Consider the following 20271-nt stretch of genomic DNA (forward strand, 5'->3'; position numbering starts at 1 on the left):
CTCTGACTCCGCGCCTGGCGTCGCGCTTCCTTTGCGTCAGCGCCCGACCCTCCCCGCAGTGCGCAGGCGCGTCCTTGCCGGGGCTGCCCCCTCCCCCCCGCCCCCTGCAGCCCCTCGGGCAGCGCCATGTCGGGGGCCGGGGGCAAGCGCGCGGCGGGGGACGGGCCCGCCGGGCCCCCCGACAAGAAGGCGGCCCGGGAGGAGAAGACCACCACCACCCTCATCGAGCCCATCCGCCTGGGCGGCGTCTCCTCCACCGTGAGTGGGGGCGGGCTGACCCACCCGTGCTGCGGGTCGCGAGTGGGGCCAGCGCTGGGACGGGGGGAGCCTTCCGGATGGCTTTAAAATAAAACCTTGTGCTGGGCTGATACCTGTCCGTGTAGCCGTGCTGCACGTTAATCGTGGGGAAATGCAGATTTGGTTTTTTTTTCCCCTAACTGGAGCATCTAGAGTTTTATATGAAAGAAAAGCAGGAGCCTGGGCACTGCTGGCTCGGTCGTCTGCATGGCCCCTCAGAGGGACTGTCACCACCTGGCCACGTCTGGCATCTCCCCCCAGACCGGGGGGATCTGTCTGTCCAGCGTACCCTGCGCCCACTCGTCTCGCCTGTCTGCCCTTCTACCCGCCCACTGATTTACCCGTTGAGCTTGTCCGTTTACCCTTCCCTCCATCTTATCACCCCCCACATCTTATCCATGCATTGTATCCAGCGCTGGGCTATTATTAGGGCTGTGGGGCTACTTGGGCAGCTTTGGCAGGCTGCACACAAGTGTGCCCCCCCCACACCACTGCCCCGACACCCCTGTTTCTCTGACCCTCTGTTGTCCTTGCCCCTCCTCCACAGGTGGGCCTGCTGTAGGTTCATGTTGGGGAGAAGGCCCATGACCTAAGCAAGGGGTCAGTGACCCGTGACCTGAGCAGTGGGCATGCAGCATCTCAATCAGCTGCAGCACTGGGAGAGGTCTCCTTCCCTTTCCTGGTGTGGAACACGGGCCCTGCCTCTTCTTTCCCTGCATGGTCTTCTCTGACAAGGCTGCTTTAGTTTTCACAAGTTACCTAGGCAGGCAGGGGTCTTTGCTTAGACGCAATATCTTTTCATAGACCAGCTAAAGAGTTGGGGGGAAAAAAAGCTCTTTGCAAGCTTTCAGGCACAAACAACCTTCATCAGGCATAGGGGGTCTCTGCTGGTGGTGTGGTCCTCCAAGGTAGGAAAGAAGCTAATTTACAACAAGCAGGTCTGTGAAAATGGAAATGCGTGGAAGTTGGGAAGTAGAGCTAGGAGGAGAGGGAAATGTGTAAAGGCATGCAAGAGTCAGCTGGACACAGGTTACCTGGGGTTATCAGATGTCAGGCCGGTTATAATGCCGTAAATCCAGTGTCTATATTTAGTCCATCATTTTTTTTTGTATTCAGCAGATTGATGAAGTGAAGTTCATCGGCTCGTCTACGAAAGGTGTTTTACAGATTCCCTTGGAGGATTAGAATTGAGAGATCAGAGAGAGAGCGGTTGTCTTGTGGGATATGTGCACCCATGGGGCCTTGGGGATTTTTGTCATGGATAGATGTGGAGTGCATTCATTCTGGTGCACGGTTGTTGTTTGGTGTCTCCTGCGTATTTTCCATCTGGGCATTCAGTGCACAGGATGAGATGTATGACATTTCTGGAGGTGCAGGTGTAAAGTCCAGGAATAGTGATGGTTAACTAAAGGAAGATCTAGTTTGGGCACTGCTGGCTCAGCCTTCTGCGTTGTCAGAGGGGGCTGTCACTCCCTGGCCATGTCTGGCGTCTCCATCGGGTAAGGGCTATCCCTGGGGCACTGCCTGCACGTTGATTAGCACTGGGATGGTAGTCATTTTATCTGTCCATCCTATCTACCCATGCAGCCACTAATCTTATCCGTCTGTTCTTCCACCCTTCCACTGATTTATCCATCAATCTCGTCCATTTACCTTTTCCTTCATTTTATGAATCCCTGGTCCCCTATCTTGTCCATCCATCCATTGTATCCAGGGGTGGGCAGGTATTTGGGCTGTGGGGCCACTTGAGCAGCTTTGGCAGGCACAAGTGTGCCCCCCGCACCACTGCCCTGATAGCCCCTGTTTCCTGTGCAGCTGCCGAAGTGGGACAAGGGGGCACCCCTTACTTATCTCTGGCCACTGCTGCCATTTCATTCAATTACAGGGCGCAATGCATGTCAGGAGAGGGGGAGGGGGAAAACCTGCATTTTTCTGTGGCAAATGCCTTGCACTGACTTAGTGGGGTTGGTTGCAGCCATGTGGGTCTAGGGACATGGGCAGACAAGTTGCTTTGGGTAGACGTGATATCTCTTATTAGACGAACTCAGATAGCTGGGAAAGTTGTTATTTTCAAGCTTTCAGGCACAAACACCCTTGTTCAGGGACAGGGAGACTCTAGTGACTTACCTGCTTATCTGTTACGATTCAGGGTTGTTGTTCCTCAGGAACCGGGGAGAACCAGGCCTCTGGCACTTGCATGTCTCTCCTGGTCACTTCCGTGTGGGCACCAATCTCGTGCTCTTAGGGGAGGGTGGGCAGCGATTTGGCCGATAGACCACATAGGTTGTGTCGTGGGCCAGGTCAGCACCCCGCTGACCCTGCACAACAATTCACCAAAACTCCTGAAGCGGCTTTGCTCTGCGCTCAGCTGGGCAGCTGGGATGGAGCTGCAGTGGGGGGGAGTGGCATTCGGGAGCAGCATGGGCGGGCAGGGCTGGGGCTAGGATCATGGGGCAGTGTCGGTGTGGGCCCAGGACAGAGCCGTGATTCACTGCCTGCATGTCCCTGAGGTGGCACCTGTTGCTTTAGACTTTCTGCTTAGCAGCACTTCTGCAGTTTGTTCCAGGCCCCTTGGAAATGGCCACGGCTGTCAACATGGGGCAGTTCAGGGGTCTGTGGGGGAGTAACTGTGGAGGCGGGGAAGGTTGATGGTCTGGGGGGTAACTGTTGGGGAGCAGTTGAGTGGGCTGCGGGTAATGGGCAACTGCAGGGATGCCCATGGGGCGGGGGGGTAGCTCAGGGGTCTGGGGAGCAGCTTAGGGCTTGGGTGTAACTGCAGGGGTTTTGCCAGGCAGCTCCCAGGGCTGGGGGTAATGGGTGGGGGGCTGGCAGAGCAGCTAGAGGGCAGCATGGGGCTGGGGGCAGCTTGGCAGGCAAGGGGCCCATAGTAACCCCCCCACCCTTTGTGCCACTGCAGGAAGAGATGGACCTGAAGGTGTTGCAGTTCAAGAACAAGAAGCTGGCGGAGCGGCTGGAGCAGCGGCAGGCCTGTGAAGATGATCTGCGCGAGCGCATTGAGAAACTGGAGAAACGCCAGGCCACGGATGATGCCACCCTGCTCATCGTGCATCGCTACTGGGGCCAGGTACCCCCCTCCCCCGGATCCTTGTCTCAGGGTTGTGGCGGGCTATATTCAGGCCTAGACACCTGGGTTCTGTTACGCCCCCACGGTGCTAAAGGGTAGCCAAAGCATAATCAACTGAGTTTAATGTGGAATACATCTCTCATAATTCAACTTAACTAAAATCTAACCTTATTAACACAGAGAGAGACAGAAACATTTAGTCTCACCCAATCCCAGATGTTACTCTACTTCACAGAAAAGGTTCATCTATGGGTAACGGTTGTTTTTCAGTCCAGGTGTTGTTGGACAGTGACACACACCCTACTTCCTTGTTTCCACCCTTTTATGCTTTTTCTTTTGATAACTCTGCATTTCTGAGTACTGTTGATTGGTTTCCTTGTGATCATCATACTGGTCGTGTTCTTATATCCTATCAATGTGTTCCTTTGTTCTAACCACACCATCACACGCTCACGTTTTCATTTGGTCTTTTACTGGTGTCTTAATTTGGGCATGCCCAGGACTCCTTATTTGGTCTGGCCATTAAAACCAGAAATTCCAAGGGCTCTGCAATTGGGCAGTGACCAGTTGGTCCCCTCTGATAACCAGGGATACTGTTTGTTTATTTTTTTAATGAGGGAAAAAGCTCAAATTCTCTGATTAAAAAAAATCGCAGATTCTCTGATTAAAAAACCTGGCCAACGGTCTGATTATAAACCTGCTCATTCTCTGATTAAAAACCCGCCTATTCTAATATAATACGAGCCTTTGTCTGTCCGTCCGTAATGCTCTGGGCCAACTTCACGTATGCTGCCAAGAAGTTGCACACTGCTAGGCTCCGAGGGCCCGGAGCATTCTGGACAGAGGGAGCAAGGGAGCTGCCGTGCTGCCCCCGCCCCAGCAACAGCTGGCATGGAGTGGGGGTGGTGGGGAAGAGGGGAGCAGGAAGGGAAAGGGAGGGTTTCCAGTGGCAGTGCCAACCCCCCATCACCGCCTCTGCTGTAGCCCCCCTGGTGACGGCCGCGTGCAAACTTTTCTTCCCCCTCCCTGTTCCTGGGAGGCAGCGGGGGTGGTGGGTGGTGGTGCTCCATGCCCGCCCACCCCTCCCCCATCATTCTTGACAGGCAATTGGCTAGTTCTCTGATAACACCCCCCGCCAGGTCTCTGATAAAAATAGCAAATTCTCTGATCAAACTCCACCAATTCTTGGTTAAACCCTGCAAATTCTGTCATAAATTTGTCTGATTAAAAGACCCGCATATTCTCTGATTAAAAACCCAAAATCCATGATTAAAATGAAGGGCCATGATATAGAAAGGTATCAGTTGAACCCAATGATTTCTTGATATGTTTACAATTTAAAAGCAATTTGGAAGCCTACCAGTACTTCAATCATCACTATAATAAAATAAATTCTAAATAGTTATAAATGTTGGTATTAGATTTTGGGTTTTTTAACATGGAAAATCAGAGCTTCCCCTGTCCCCTTCACTCACTCCCCCCACCGCAGTCCCCTACCAGAAGGGGGCCCCCCACTGCCAGGGCTGTGGGGCCAAGGACCTGAGTCCACAGCCCCCTGCCCCTGCAGCAGCAAGGGGCACAACTCTGCACTGTTGACCCCCCCCTGCTGCTGGGTGGGCAGGAGGCACCTTGCCAGGGCAGCATGGAACTCTCCATGGCAAGGAGCTTCCCTGCGTGGCCTGCTTTGCCCTGCTACACCAAGTCATGCCTGCTGGGCTGCAGAGGTCCTGTGGGGGAAGGCCAGCAGGGCAGGAGTGTGTGCCCACCCCACACATGGATCAAACCTGGGTTCTTTCAGGAGACAGCATGGAGGGATGTATTGGGCCCTGGACGCCTGGGTTCTCTGGGCTGAGGGGGCTTGGAGCCTGGACACCTGGGTTCTCTGGCGGGTGGGAGCAGGGGGTTCTGGCAGCCCGGATGTCTGGGTTCTCTGGGGGATGTGGGGGCTGGGGGATGAGACCAGGGGTGTCTGGGAGCCCAGGTTCCTGGGTCCCCTGACCCCCTGCCTCCCCCCAGCTGGACGAGAACGTGCAGGGACTGCTGCGGCGCTGCGATGGGGACGGGATCCCCCCTGGCCCAGCTGAGCCTGTGGCCCCCACCCCTGAGGAACCCAGGCCCGAGCTCCCGGGGGCTGAATTGGAGCCCACCCTGGCCCCTGAGCCTGAGGGGCCTGACCGGAGAGGTGGGTGGGGCCTGTGTAAATATGGGTGGGGCGGGGCCTGGGCCAATGTGGGTGGGATAAAGTAGATATGGGTGGGATGTGCTGGGGGTATGACCTAGTCAGAGTGGGTGGAGCTGAAGCAGCTGGGGGTGCTTAGGCAGGGTGGGCGGAGCCTATGGCGATGTTGGGGTTGGCTCAGAGGTGTGGAGGTGGGGCCTAAGTAAGGATGGGTGGGTGTAATTGGAGGGGCAAGGCCTAATTAGCCTGGGTACAACCTAAACTGTGATAAAGTGGCAAAGGTGGTTAGCAGGACTTAGCAGATATGGGCAGGCCCTGCACAGCTATGCCGGGGTCTCTAATGGCATGACTGGGATCAGTGTGGGGGGTGGGGCTTGGGGGGCCATGGCTTGGGTAGCAGTGGGAGGGGTCAGGAGGGCTTGGTGTGGGCAGGGCTAGGCCACGTGGGCAACTCTGGTGGGGCTTAATCTGAGCTGGTATGGGTGGGATTAAGCTGTGGGGGTGGGGTTAGAGTGGGGGGTGGGACCTGACCATCTAAGGATAGGATTCGGCTAAATCGGTGGGGTTTAGCAGGTGTGGGCGGGGCTTAGCAGCCATGTGCATGCATTAGTAGGTGTGGGTCTGGCCTAGCAAGCTATAGATAGGATTAGGCTGTGTGGTTGAGGTTTAGGAGCTGTGGGAGGGGTTTAGGATCCATGGGTGGGCCTTAGGAGCTGCGGGCATGGCCTGCCTCCTCCCAGCGCCCCCTGTCTTCCCTCAGGTGCCACAGTGTGGGCTGGGGGCCCCCTGACAGGGCCGGCACTGGCCTTCGTGGCAGCGCTGGGGGCCAGTGGGCGGGAGGAGGTGGAGCTGCAGCTGCAGGGCCGTGTGGCCTTCTCCAAGGCTGCCGTATCCCGCCTTGTGGCCAGTGCTGATACTGCCCACCGCCGCCTGCAGGAGCTGTGCCAGCGCATCCAGGCCTGCGGTGAGACCCCCTCTGCCTGGATACCGGGGATCCCTGGTGTTGGGGGCTGGGAGCCCAGGTGTCTGGGTTCCCTGGGAGCTGAGAGTCCAGATAATGGGGTCCTATGGGAGTGGACAAGCTGGGAACCTGGATTCTTGGGTTTTCTGGAATGGGATGGGCTAGAAGTCCAGACCCATGGGTTCTCTGGGAGGGGTGGGATCTGGGGGACAGGACATGGGGAAGCTGGGAGCCTGGGCGCATGGGTTCTCAGGCCCACCCCTTCTCCCCCTTCCCAGAGGAGTTGGAGCCGCCAGACGAGGGGCCGAAAAGCTCAAACCGGGACCTGATGAAGGAGAATCGGCGCCTGCAGGATCTGACCATGCAGCTGCAGGAGAAACACCACCGCATCTCGCTGGAGGTGGGCCCTTGCATCTGTTCTCCACCCCAGAGCTGGCCACATCTCGACGGTACCCCAGGGGCTCCAATCTGGGGTCTAGCTCACACCCCTCCCCCCTTCCCTGGCAGTACGCAGAGCTGCAGGACAAGGTGATGTCCTCGGAGACCAAGGTGCTAGAGATGGAGACCACGGTGGAGGACCTGCAGTGGGACATTGAGAAGCTGCGGAAGCGGGAGCAGAAACTCAACAAGCACCTGGCTGAGGCCTTGGAGCAGGTGTGTGTGTGTTGGGGGGGTCCCTTCCCCTGGACCACCTGGGTTACCCGGGAGGGCGGACAGAGCACAGTAGGAGCTAGGAGCCCACATGCCTGGGTTCCCTACCAGGGGAGTGGGGGCTGATAGTGGGAGGAGCCTGTGTGCATTGGGGGATGCATGGTTGGAACCCAGTTGTGTGGGTGAGGGGAAATCAGGGGGCAGTGGGTCTGACCCCTGGGTTCATGGGGACAGTTTGTGGCCCTGTGCCTAGGAGACTCATGGCTGCAGGGTATTGCAGGGAGTGATCCCAGCCCCCTGCCACAGCTGAGGTCAGGTCAGGGGGTGGGGGAGTCAGTACTTGTGCCAGGGGGGGCTCTGTCCACTCATGCCCATGTCCCCCTCCCCCTACATAACCCCCACAGCTGAACTCAGGTTACTACGCCTCGGGCAGCTCCGGTGGCTTCCAGGGCGGGCAGATCACTCTCAGCATGCAGAAGGTGAGGGGATGGTGGGGCAGGTTGTGGGGGTCTGTGGGATGGGAGGAGGGGTCTGTGGGGTGGAGGTGGGGCTCTTGGGGGGGTCTGTGGGGTAGAGGCAGGGCTTTTGGGGGTCTGTGGGATGGGGGATAAGTCTTGGGGGTCCATGCGATGGAGGCTGGCCTCTGGGGGGGGTCAATAGGGTGGGGGCAGGGCTTGGGGGGGGTCTGTGCAATGGGACCTGGGCTCTTGTGTGGGGAGGGGTTTATGGGGTAAGGCAGAGCTCGGGAGGGGTCCATGGGGTGGGGAAAAGCTCTGGGGGGGGTCTGTGGGGTGGAGGGGGTCTTGAGGTGGGGGCTGGGCTCTGGGGGGGTGGGGAGGAGGGGTCTGTGGGGTAGAGGCTGGGCTCAGGGAGTCCATGGGGTTGTTACAGTGTTCTTGGGCCGGGTCTGTGGTATGGGGGTGGGGTCCATCACTCCCAGTCAGACCCACATGCCCCCTCCCTGGTAGTTTGAGATGCTGAACGCGGAGCTGGAAGAGAACCAGGAGCTGGCCAACAGCCGCATGGCCGAGCTGGAGAAGCTGCAGCAGGAGCTCCAGCAGGCTGTGCGCACCAACGAACAGCTCAAGGTGCCGTGGGGGGGCCTTCCACAGACCGGGGGTGCCCTCATGCCTGTGGGTGGGCAGTGGCCTGGGAGGTCAAGGCATAGGGGATGGGAAGGGGGGGCCTGGGAGCCCAGACACCTGGGTTCTCTGGGGCAGGGCAGGGGTGTGGGGAGCCCGGATGCCTGGGTCTCCGTGGCCATGCTGACTCCCTGCCCTCATGTGGGGCAGGTGGCGCTGCGCTCGCTGCCCGAGGAGGCGGTGAAGGAGACGCTGGACTACAAGGTGCTGCAGTCGCAGTTCTCGCTGCTCTACAATGAGAGCCTGCAGGTGAAGACGCAGCTGGACGAGGCGCGCGCCCTCCTGCTCACCACCAAGAACTCGCACCTGCGGCACATTGAGCACATGGAGGTGGGCCAGGAGGGGCAGGGCTACAGCTTAAAAATGGTGGGGGCTCGATGGGTTGGGACTTCATTTGCAATAGGAGTGTGGCCAGTGGGTTATAGCTGAGAGCGACGGGGCTAAAGGGTGGGGTGGGGTCATGGGATGGGGGTGGGGCTGTAGCTGAGTAGGTGGGGCCTTGCCTGGGATAGAGGCCTGGATTCAGGAGGGGGTGGGGCTATAGCTGGGAGGGGCAGTGCCTGGCCTGGCACAGGGGTGTGGATTTGCGGGGTGGGGCTATAGCAAGGATGGGTAGGGCCACAATATGAGGTGTCTCTATAGCTAGTATAGGTGGGGCAAACATTGGGGCGGACCATTCTCCTGGTGTGGGGGAGGGGGCAGAAGTCACAGAGCAGCCCTAGGTGGGTGCTGTGAGGAGTTGAAGGGCACCTTACCCCTCTTTTATTGGAATGTACTATTCCTCGCTGATGACAGGGGTGGGCAGCTGCATTGGAGCATACCATTCTCTGTGGGGGGAGCTAGTATGGGGGGAGTGGGTGTCCCTATGGGAACTACCCCCTTGATATTGGAGCATACCATTCTGGGTGGTGTGGCAGTGTGCAACTGTGTTGAGGTGTACCATTTCTCTTGTGGGGGGGCTGTCTGGTGACTGCTTCCCGCCATCAAGGTGGTTTCTCCTGCGCAGAGTGATGAACTGAACCTGCAGAAGAAGCTGCGCACAGAGGTGATCCAGCTGGAGGACACGCTGGCCCAGGTGCGCAAGGAGTACGAGATGCTGCGCATTGAGTTCGAGCAAAACTTGGCTGCCAATGAGCAGGCGGGTGAGACACGTTTCCTCCCCCCTTACCCATGTGGTACAGCCCCAGTTTCCCCCTGCCCCTACACACACCTGCATGGTACAGCCTGGGGTGTCTATCTCCCCCCCATTACACAACCCTATGTGGTGTAGCTTGCCATTTTTGCTCTCTCTCCCTCTTCCCCGCCCCCCCAGCTCCTCCCCAACCAGCCATATGGTACACCCTACGCTACCCATCTCTGTGCACCCTTGTGGTACAGTCCTCCTTCCTGTAGCCTATAGCAGTGGTCTCCTGGGGTGCGTGCACAAGACAATCCATTGGGGTGCAGGAAGAAAATATTAGAACTTCTATTTCTATAAATATACATATATTGGGGGTGCGTGCTCAAAAATTTTTTACTGATAGGGGTGCGCGATCAAAAAAGCTTGGAGAGCACTGGCATATAGTATAGCTCTTGGTTCTTTTTTCTGCCCACATGGTATGGCCCCCCTCCTCCCCTCACCTATGTGGTACATCTCTAGGTACCACCTACACAGCCCAGTAGTATGGCCCTGGGTCCCTGCACACCTATGTGGTACAGTCCATATCCCAGCCAAGTGGTATGGCCCCAGCTTTTTATTGTATTGTATTGCCCTGATTCCCACCCCCTCCATCACCTCCCAACACCATGGTATGGCCCTGGGCCCCTCCCCCTGCAATCCCCAGCCATGTGGTATGGCCTAGATTTGTGTCTTCCCTTGGCAACATGGTATGGTCTTAGGTTTTCCCACTCCCTGCCACATGGTATAGCCCTGGAGTACCCCCTCCTCTTTAGACATACTCATGTGGTATGGTCCAACTCGCCCCCTTCCATATTTTATATATATATATATATATATGGTACAGTCGCATGCCACCCCTATGCTGTCTTGTGGTATGGCCCTAAGAGCTTCTTTAGCCCTCCCCCCTGCAAGACCTCACTTGGTACATTCCTAGCCCCCCCCCCATGTGGTTGGGCCCTGAATGGGTTATTTTCTGCTCTGCCCCCCTTCCCCCAGATGGAAAAGCACTAGGTAGAGCTCTGTGTGCCCCTTTCACCTACCCATTTGGTACATCCCAGAGCTGTGATAGGGCTCTGGATTTCTTTCCCCCTCCCCATGTGGTAGCTGTGGTATAGTCCTGGATGTCCATTTCCACCTCCCCCTTCACTGTAAATGCCCACATGGTACAGCCCAGAATTGTACTGACCTTGGGTTCCCCCCTGCACTGTACATGCCCATGTGGTGCAGTTCAGAGCTTGGTATGATCCTGGGCCCTCTATATGGTACTGCCCAGAGTATCCCTGTGGTACAGTCCTGGTTCCCCCCCTTAGCACCAAAGTGGTACAGCCTGAAGGCTCCCCCTGCATCTACCTCCACTTGGTACATCCTGGGGGGGACAAGTGCCTCATTGGATCATACCATGGCTGGGAGAGGGCCTTTGGGTCATACCACAGCTGAGGGAGGGGGTGCTCTTGGGTCATGCTATAGCTGAGGTGGTGGGGGGCTTTGGGCTGTACCACAGTAGAGGGAGAGGGCCCCTCTGGGTCATATCATGGTCAAGGAGAGGGTCCTTTGGGTCATACCACAGCTGAAGGGAGGAGTGTGCTTGGCTTGTACCACAGTTGCAAGGGGGCGCCCCTAGGTCATACCACAGCTGAGGGGGAGCAAACTTTGCAATGTTTTGCATCTGGGGGGGCGCCTTTGGATCATACCACAGCCCAGGGTGTAGGGAGGTCTTTCAGATTTGGGCTGCAGCTGGAGGAGGGGAGTGGGGGAGGGATTGTGGATCATACCACCAGAGCATGGGGGTGGGGGGCAGGTACGTGGTTCAGCCCTGATCAGTGTGGTGTGGGGGTGGGGCTAGACATGCTGTGAGCTTCCTCTGGGACAGTGTCCCAGCACAAACTGCTACCCTGCCCCCTAGTCCAAGGCTGCGAGCTTTCTTCTAACAATGCCCCCCTCGCCCCCAGGACCAATCAACCGGGAAATGCGGCACTTGATCAGCAGCCTCCAGAACCACAACCACCAGCTCAAGGGCGATGTGCAGCGCTACAAGCGCAAACTGCGTGAGGTCCAGGCCGAGATCAACAAGGTGAGGCCTTGCGGGGGGGGGCTTCAAGGCTTTTGCGGGGGGGCTGGTGAGGTATGTAGGGCTGGGGGAGTCTCTCCCCCCCACCTCCCCAGCCTGGGGGTTATCCCACACCTTCCTGTCTGCTTGCCAAGTCTCACGTGAGACCTCCCCTCCTCTCCTCACTCAGCCTGGGATGTCTCAGCTGCCATGAGCCTCGGGGGTCTCCCATGCCTTTCCATCAGCCTTTGGGAGGAGCTCTTCTCCTCCCACTACCTTGGGCAGGGTCTATGCCTTTCCATCAGCCCCTGGGGGGTCTCATATCTTTCCATCAGCCCCTGGAGGGTTTTATGGTTTCCCATTCTGGGGGAGGGATCTCCCACATCTTTCCATCAGCCTGGTGGGGGGTGTGTCTCACACATTCCCATCAGTCCAGGGGAGGGGGTCTCACATGCTCTCCCTCTCCCACAGATCCGCATGCAGTCCAGCAGTTTCCCAGCAGCCCCGGCAGCCCCTGCCCCCACCCCGGGGGCTGAGGAGGGTGGGGGGCCAGCACTGGCTCTGGGGGGGCCAGCCAAGACGGAGGAGGAGGGGCCGGCGGGGGGCCAGCCTCCCTCCCAAGAGCCCAAGAAAGAGCCCAAGGAGGCGGGGCCGAAGAAGGAGGAGCCTCTGCTGGGCCCCACCCCCTCAGAGGGGGGTGTTGTCAAGAAGGAGGAGGAGGAACCGACAGCAGTGGCTCTGCCCCCAGCCCCGCAGCTCCCATTGCCCCCACCCCGCCCCCGTGAGCCCCCCCTGCCCCCGCCCCTCAAGGCTGGCGGGGGCCGGGAGCGGGAGCGGGACAGGGCACGCTCCCGGGACCGGGAGCGAGAGCGGGAGAAGGAGGCAGCGGCAGCGGCAGGCCGGGAGCGAGACCGGCCCAAAGGCCCCGACGACCCCAAGAAGAAGGACTCGGATGTGCTTAAGCAGCTGCGCGCCGAGCTCAAGTGAGCTGCTGGTGGGGACCCAGGTGCCTGGGAGCATGTGGGGGGGACCCAGGCACCTTGGGAAGGTGTATGGGGGACCCGGGGGTCTGGGAATAGGAGGCGGAAGGGTGTGGGGGACCCAGGCGACCGGGGAAGAGGGAGAGGGGCATGGCAGTGGAGGCACCCAGGTGTCCCGGCCAGGGGGAAGAGCCATGGCGGCTCAGGGACCCAGGCATCTGGGCCCCCTGCAGGAAGGCGCAGGAAAGCCAGAAGGAGATGAAACTACTGCTGGACATGTACAAGTCGGCGCCCAAGGAGCAGCGCGACAAGGTCCAGCTCATGGCTGCTGAGCGCAAGACCAAGGCTGAGGTTAGCCCAGCCTCGCCCCTTGGACCCTAGGGCTGGTGGGAGGTCTGGGCCCCGCCCCTTTGCCCATGTGTCCTATCTGCCCCTATCTGGTCCTGCCCCTTTGTTGATGTCACAAGGGGGTCTGGACCTGCCCCTCTGCTGATGACACCTATCGGGACTTTGGTCTACTCCCATGCAGATGACATATAGGAGGCCTGGCCTTGCCCCTTGCTCCCCTGGTGCTTTTGACCTGCTCCCACATTGGTGACCTCACTGGTGGCCTGGCCCTGCCCCTCAGTGACCCCACCCCTTGCTTTCATGGCCCTGTGGCCCTGCCTCCACATCAGTGACATCACTGGGGGCTGGCCCCGCCTTTTTTCTCATGGTCCTGTGGCCCTGCCCCTGCATCCATGACATCACTGGTGGACTGGCCCCACCCTAGTTGACCCTGCCCCCTCTCCTGGGGTGTTGGGGGACAGGTGGATGAGCTGCGGGGCCGGGCGCGAGAGCTGGAGGAGCGGGAGCGGCGAGAGAGCAAGAAGCTGGCGGACGAGGATGCGCTGCGCCGCATCCGATTGGCCGAGGAGCAGATTGAGCACCTGCAGCGTAAATTGGCTGCCACCAAGCAGGCACGGCCTCCCAACAGCACCCTGACATCTGGGAGGGGTGGGGTGGGGGTGCCTGGCATCCGGGGCCCAGGTGTCTGGGTGGGGGATGTTTCAGCCCCGGAAGGCCCCTGGTGTCCAGGCAGGATGTTTCTGACCGGCAGGCATCTGGGTGGGGCAGCATCTCACCCAGGCGGGACCCAGGTGTCTGAGTGAGGGGCATCTCAGCCCCAGGGGACCCAGGCATCCCAGTCTCAGATGGGCCCAGAAGTGCAGGCGCAGGGACTTCCCCTGAAGGACCCAGGCATCCACACAGGGGGTATCTCAGCCCAAGTGGACCCAAGTGCCTGGGCAGGGTATTTCTCCCCTTCAGGCGTCTGAGTGGGAGGTACCTCAGATGGACCCAGGAGTCCAAAGGGGCCTGACACCTCCTTCCCTGGTTCTGGTGGCAGGAGGAGGAGGCGTTGCTGTCAGAGATGGACGTGACAGGCCAGGCCTTTGAGGACATGCAGGAGCAGAACCTGCGACTGCTGCAGCAGCTGCGCGAGAAGGATGACGCCAACTTCAAGCTCATGTCAGAGCGGATCAAGGCCAACCAGATCCACAAGCTGCTGCGTGATGAGAAGGACGAGCTGGCCGACCAGGTGCTTGCCCTCAAGGCCCAGGTACGGCCCCCCTCCCCGAGAACCCAGTGTCTGGGCTCCCAGCCACACCCCGAATACAGAGGACCCAGGTATCCCAGTTCCTGGCCCAAGGACCCAGGTATCCCAGTTCCCGGCCCCTTTTCACTCCCCAGGAACCCAGGCATCAGGGAGGCAGCAGGGCCAGAAACCCAGGTGTCCAGGCTCCTAGCCCTACCCCTCTCCTCGAGAACCCAGGAGTCCAAGACCCTATGTATACTCTTGTCCCTACCTGTAATCCCTGCCTTTTAAGGCAGCAAATCCATGCATCCAGGCTCCCAGCCTCCCTGCTCTCATCCCCAGCCCCACTCCCCTCCCAGGGACCCCAGGTGTCCTGGTGCCCAGCCCTCAACTCTCTTTCCAGTCTAGAGAACCCAGGTGTCCAAGCGGTTTCACCAGCTGGCCCCTACTCCACTTCCAGAGAACCCAGGCATCCCACTGGGGGCTATCTCAGCCCCACAGGTCCAGGCAGGAGAGATCTCTACCCTGGAGGACTCAGGTGTCTGGGTAGGGGTCATCTTGCCTCGGGGATGCAGGCACCTGAGTTATTGCCGCCTCCTCCCTCCTGTCCCACGCAGGTGGATGCACAGTTGCAGGTGGTGCAGAAGCTGGAGGAGAAGGAGCGGGTGCTGCAGGGGGCACTGGGCACTGTAGAGAAGGAGCTGGCACTGCGTTCCCAGGGCCTTGAGCTTCACAAGAGGAAGGTGGGCACTGCCACAGCACTACTGGGTAGAACCTTGCAGCCTCAGAGTGCTGCTGGGGGGATGGAGGGAAGCTCTCAGTGTGAGGGGTGCTTCTGGGGGGAAGCTCACAACTTCAGGGTGCTGCTGGGGGGAAGCTTGCATTATGAGCGGCGCTGCTGGGGGAATCTCACAATACTAGGGCACTGGTGTGGGGGAAGTTCATGGTTCAGGGTACTGCTGGGGGAAGCTCACAGCCTTGGCACTTGGAGGAAGCTCGCAGTGCTGCGGGGGGGCACATATAGGTATGGGGAATCCAGGTGTCCGGGCGGCAGGATGTCATGGAGGGGGTGGAGCCTGGGAGGTACTCCCTGCCCTCCACCTTCTTGGGGGCACTGTTGGAAGGAAGCTTACAGCACCCTGGCATTTGGGTTTCACTTGGTGGGGGGTGGGGCACAAAGGTCATAGGTGGGAGGACCCAGGCATCCAGGAGGGGGTGTGCTGGGGTCCTCTGCAACTGGACTTCTGGGTTCCCCACACTCATGACCCCACCCCCACAGGCGGTGGAGGCGGCCCAGCTGGCCGAGGACCTGAAGGTGCAGCTGGAGCACGTGCAGGCCAAGGTGCGCGAGATCCAGCCCTGTGTGGCTGAGAACCGAGCGGCCAAGGAGAAGGAGTCCTTCAACCTCAAGCGTGCCCAGGTACCGTGCCACCACTGCTGGGGGAAATCTGCAGCCCCCAGGGCACTGTTGGGGGAAGCTCACAGTCTCAGGGCAGTTTTTGTGGGGGTGGGGGGGAGTTCACAGCCTTCAGGGCACTGTTAGGTGAAACTCACAGCCGGGAGAACCCTGAGGGGGTCTCCAGTGGTTGGGGGTGGGTGCTGCAAGGCCTCTGGGGGGGGCATACGTTAGTGGGGGGTCCTGGGGGACAATAGGGGGGTCCTATAGCCCCTGAGGGAGTGGGCATCTTAGCCCTAGGGGACCCAGGCATCTGGGCAGGGGGACACACCTGGCTGGGCCCCCCCTGGTGCTGACACTGGGGGGGGTCCCGGTGGGGCAGGAGGACATCTCACGGCTGCGGCGCAAGCTGGAGAAGCAGCGCAAGGTGGAGGTGTACGCCGATGCCGACGAGATCCTGCAGGAGGAGATCAAGGAGTACAAGGTGCCTGCAGCAATGCTGGCAGGGGCAGCTCACAGTGCGGGGGGAAGCTGGTGCCATGGGGGCACTGCTGGGGGCAGCTTGCAGTGCAGGGGGCACTGCTGGGGAAGTTCACAGCCTGAGGGGAAGTTTGCAGCGTGGGGGCACCGTTGGGGGGAAGCTTGCAGCTGGGGGGCTGGGGCTGTGCGAGACTGACCTGTGTCCCATGTCTCTCTCATCCCCCCCACCCACCCCCGTGCCCCATGTGCGTGCCCATGTCGTGTCCCCTTGTGTGTCCTGCGGCGGTGGCACAGGCACGCCTGACGTGCCCGTGCTGCAACACGCGCAAAAAAGACGCGGTGCTCACCAAGTGCTTCCACGTCTTCTGCTTCGAGTGCGTGCGGACACGTTACGAGTCGCGCCAGCGCAAGTGCCCCAAGTGCAATGCTGCCTTCGGTGCCCATGACTTCCACCGTGTCTACATCAGCTGAGCCCTGCCTGGGACCCCCCCCCCTCCATGGGGACCTCTGCCCAGGATCCCCCCATGACTTCTACCACCTCTGCATCAGCTGAGCCCCCACAGACCCCTGCTCACAATTGCCACTGTGTCTACAGCAGCTGACTTGATCCCCCCATCACAGCTACATCAGCTGCAGGGACCCCTGTGGACTGTGCCACCCCCTCCCCCCCAACCCTTCCATAGCTTCTACCACATCTCCATTTGAGGGCCCCCCCACCACAGCTCCCACATCTACACTAGCAGGGAGCCTCCCTCAGGCACTCCCCCCTTTACAACCTCCTATAGGCCCAGCTGCCCATAGGCCCCCCCGCTGCTCTTCCTTGGGGTCTCCTAGTGCCCTCCCAGTAGGATCCTAATGGCTTTGGAGGGGGGTCATCAACCTCACTCACCCCTGTCCAGGCCAATCCCATGTCTATGGGGGGGGACAGGAGCCAGTGACCCTATTCCCTGCCAGGGTCCCCTCAGTCCCGTCCCCCCCACCCCAAATCTCTAGGAGGGTCCCAATGAGAGTCCTGGAGGTGGGGGGGATCACGTGAACAGATCCCCAGGGCTTATCCACTCAGCCTTGCCCAGACCTGACCTTCAGCTGGTCCCAACCTAGCTCCCTTTTCGAAGCAGACCAGGGATCCACATCTCCCCCTGGGGATCTACTCAGGTCTGAGCCAGTTCCCCTGCTCCTTCTGTCTTGGTGGATCCAGAGATTATGCTACTGGGCTTGTGGGAAAGGGGGGATGCACCAGGGACCAGATCCTCCAGAGACCAATTCTGGATCCTATCAGATTCTGTCTCACAGGTCCTGTGGGAGGTCCACTCAGTTTCTACCCCTAGATGGCTTCAGTGAAGATCGGGGGGGGGGGGTCCAGCAAGTGGATCCTGGTAGAGATCTGGGTTGTGGGGGGTGGTCCCAGGGATTGGGTCCTCTCCTTGGGGGAGGATAGACTGTCATTGCCACGGACAATAAAAACAGGTGCTGGGATCCCATGTCTGGGTGCTGGTCTCTGATTGGAGGAGAAAAAGAGGCGGCGGGGACTTCCTTGGGGCATACTTGTCAAGAGGCTCACAGCAATGATTGGGGTGTACCCCCTTCCCAGAGAGTCCAGGTATCCAGGCTCCTAATCCCCCTGCTCCCAGCCCACAAGTGTTGGGGCTTCTAACGAGGCGGGGGGGCAGTCTCTCATCCAAGCACTGACTTGGTCTATCCCTGCTTAGCTCCACGGGACCCCCCTCCCCCAGCTCCCTGGAATTGCTGGGGGGAGGAACCCAGGCAGCCAGGCAGCGGGGAAGGCAATAGCGAGGGACCTTCCTGTCCCCGCCCTGGCTGCAACAAAGAAGCAGTGGGTGAGCCCCTGGAGGGAAGTGGGGCTGGGGGTGAGAGATGGGGCTCTGGGCTCCCTGGGAGGAGAGGGGGCCAGACACCTGGGATCTCAGGTGGGAATGAGGCCTGACGGATGGGGAGCCCGGACCCCTGTGTTCTATTCCTTACGGGCTCCCAACTGCCTCTCCTTCTCCCCCCTTCTCTTCCTCTCCTTCCCACAGGAGCAGCCACCCCTGACCCGGTGTCCCCTCCCATGGGCCGGCCCGACCCGGCGGGCCCCGTGCGGCCCCCGCACCCGGCCTTCACCTGCCCCGAGTGCGGCAAAAGATTCCGGCAGAGCTCCCACCTGGCCCGGCACCAGCGCAGCCACACAGGCGAGCGGCCGTATGCCTGCCCCGAGTGCGGACGCGCCTTCAGCCAGAGCTCCCTGCTCACCCGGCACCAGCGCAGCCACACTGGGGAGCGGCCTTACCCCTGCCGGGATTGCGGCAAGGCCTTCAGCCGGGCCTCCAACCTGGCCCAGCACCACCGCACCCACACGGGTGAGCGGCCCTACCTGTGTGGGCAATGCGGGCGGGCTTTCGCCCTCAGCTCCCACCTGCTGCGCCATCAGGGCACCCACGCTGGTGACCGCCCCTATCGCTGCCCCCGCTGCCACAAGGGCTTTGCTGAGGCTTCCCGCCTTGCCCGCCACCGCTGCCCCTGCCCAGAGCAGGGGCCAGGCGAGTTGGTGTCCCCGGGTGGAGCCCTGAGAAAAGACCAGGACGACCTCCATGTCACGCTGGACATGCTTAGAGCCCAAGATGTTCCTGACAAGGTCGAGGTCAACATGCTTGGAGCCTGGGATGGTCTCCAGGTCACACTGGACACGCTTAGAGACCAAGATATTCCTGCCAGGTTCAAGGTCACATCTGACACACTTAGGGCCCAGGATGGCCTCCAGGTCATGCTGGACATGCTTAGAGACCAGGATGTTCCTGACAGGGCTGAGGTCACATCAGACATGCCTAGGGCCCAGGATGGGTCCCATGTCATTGTGGACATTAGAGGCCAGGATGTCTCCGACAGGGCCCAGGTCATGTCAGGCACGCTTAGAAGACAAAGTGTTCCTGACAAGGTGGAGCTCAGATCGGACACGCTTAGAGACTGGGATGTTCCTGACGGGTTCAAGGTCATGTCGGACACGCTTAGGGCCCAGGACAGCCCCCATGCCACTGTGGACACGCTTAGAGGCCAAGAAGTTCCTAACAAAGTCGAAGTCACATCAGACACACTTAGGTTCCAGAATGGCCCCCAGGCCACACTGGACACACCTAGAGCCCCAGACAGCTCCCACAGCCTCCAGTCCATGACGGACATATATAGACCCTGGGACGATTCCTGTGGACTCCAGGTCACATTAGACATGCTTAGAGCCCAGGACAGCCCCCAGGCCGTGCTGGATGTGTTTCGAGCCTGGGGCAGTGCCTACGTGCCCCAGACCACACCAGGGAGGCAGAGACCTAAGGATGATGCCACCGCCATGGACACGCCGGGGGATCCCAGGGTCCCCGTAAGCCCCCCAGGACCTGCCAGGGCCTACCCGTGCCCCGTGTGCGGCAAAGTGTTCGGCAAGACGTCCCACCTGACAACCCATGGGCGCACGCACACGGGCGAGAAGCCATATCGATGCGAGGACTGCGGGCGCGGGTTCAGCCAGCGTGCCGACCTAGCCAAGCATGGGCGGACACACACAGGGGAGAAGCCCTACGGGTGCGGGGAATGCGGGCGCCGCTTCACCGTATCCTCCAGCCTAGCCACGCACCGCCGCAGCCACGGTGGGGACAAGCCACATGCTTGTCCTGACTGCGGGCGCCGCTTTGGCCTGCGCTCCAACCTCCTCCAGCACCGGCGTTGTGGGCACGGCGGGGCCCGGCCCTACCTGTGCGGGGACTGCCCCCGTGCCTTCGCCCACAGCGCCAGCCTGCTGCAGCACCGCCGCACGCACACGGGTGAGAAGCCCTACCCCTGCCCCGACTGCGGGCGCTGCTTCGGCCTGCGTTCCAACCTCCGCCAGCATGCCCGCACCCACCGCCGTGGCACCCCGGCACCCGCCGTGCAGGCCCCGCTGCAGGGAGCGGGGTGACAGGGTGGTGGGGGCTAGGCCATGGTGTCCCTAGAGCTGGGAATGGGTTGGGGGTCCAGTCCTGGGGGTCCCTGCAGCTGGGAATGGGGTGGTGTCTAGGCTGTGGTATCCCTATAGCTGGGAATGGGGTGGGGGACTAGTCCAAGGTGTCTCCATAGTAGGGAATGTGTGTGGGGGGGGTCCCCATAGCCAGGAATGGGGGGGCGGTCTGGGCCGAGCTGTCTCCATAGTAGGGAATGGAAGGGGTGCAGTTGGGAATGGGATGGGGGTGGTCTAGGTTGGGATGTCCGCTTGCTGGCAATGGGGTGGGGGGTCTAGGCTGGGGTGTCCCTATAGATGGGAATGGGGGGTGTCTAGGCCAGGGCATCTTCATAGCCA

The 20271-nt window shown here is 60.2% G+C and overlaps 2 protein-coding genes across 4 annotated transcripts; both read left to right on the forward strand.

The window, feature by feature from the left end:
* Positions 1 to 63: 63 nt before the first annotated feature.
* On the forward strand, positions 64 to 17434 carry RNF40 (ring finger protein 40). Its single transcript, XM_090054601.1, has 19 exons — positions 64 to 258; positions 3215 to 3382; positions 5399 to 5564; positions 6322 to 6525; positions 6801 to 6922; positions 7030 to 7176; positions 7578 to 7652; positions 8142 to 8261; positions 8466 to 8645; positions 9322 to 9457; positions 11424 to 11545; positions 11993 to 12504; positions 12735 to 12852; positions 13311 to 13460; positions 13889 to 14101; positions 14695 to 14820; positions 15357 to 15497; positions 15856 to 15957; positions 16248 to 17434. The coding sequence occupies exons 1-19, from the start codon at positions 127 to 129 to the stop codon at positions 16422 to 16424; spliced, it is 3111 nt and encodes a 1036-aa protein (XP_089910727.1). The 5' UTR covers positions 64 to 126; the 3' UTR covers positions 16425 to 17434.
* Positions 17418 to 20132, forward strand: LOC149861943 (uncharacterized). 3 transcript variants are annotated; one of them, XM_090054650.1, is made up of 2 exons: positions 17418 to 17553; positions 17990 to 20132. In XM_090054650.1, exon 2 carries the CDS (start codon positions 18022 to 18024, stop codon positions 19891 to 19893), a length of 1872 nt encoding a protein of 623 aa, XP_089910776.1. In that variant the 5' UTR covers positions 17418 to 17553; positions 17990 to 18021; the 3' UTR covers positions 19894 to 20132. The 3 variants fall into 3 exon arrangements, with proteins under 3 accessions (XP_089910776.1, XP_089910775.1, XP_089910777.1); XM_090054649.1 differs by lacking the exon at positions 17418 to 17553 and adding an exon at positions 17588 to 17791 and having other exon boundaries at positions 17990 to 20130; XM_090054651.1 differs by lacking the exon at positions 17418 to 17553 and adding an exon at positions 17807 to 17881.
* Positions 20133 to 20271: the final 139 nt, after the last annotated feature.

Source organism: Crocodylus siamensis, chromosome 6, assembly GCF_052110815.1.
Source record: "Crocodylus siamensis isolate JL-2025a chromosome 6, ASM5211081v1, whole genome shotgun sequence".
NCBI lineage: Eukaryota > Metazoa > Chordata > Crocodylia > Crocodylidae > Crocodylus > Crocodylus siamensis.

Coding starts and splice junctions, on each gene's coding strand:
- RNF40 (XM_090054601.1), top strand. CDS start 127: ATGTCGGGGGCCGGGGGCAAGCGCGCGGCGGGGGACGGGCCCGCCGGG. Junction 9,458..11,423: donor GGCTGCCAATGAGCAGGCGG/GTGAGACACGTT, acceptor CCTCGCCCCCAG/GACCAATCAACCGGGAAATG. Junction 13,461..13,888: donor AATTGGCTGCCACCAAGCAG/GCACGGCCTCCC, acceptor TTCTGGTGGCAG/GAGGAGGAGGCGTTGCTGTC.
- LOC149861943 (XM_090054650.1), top strand. CDS start 18,022: ATGGGCCGGCCCGACCCGGCGGGCCCCGTGCGGCCCCCGCACCCGGCC.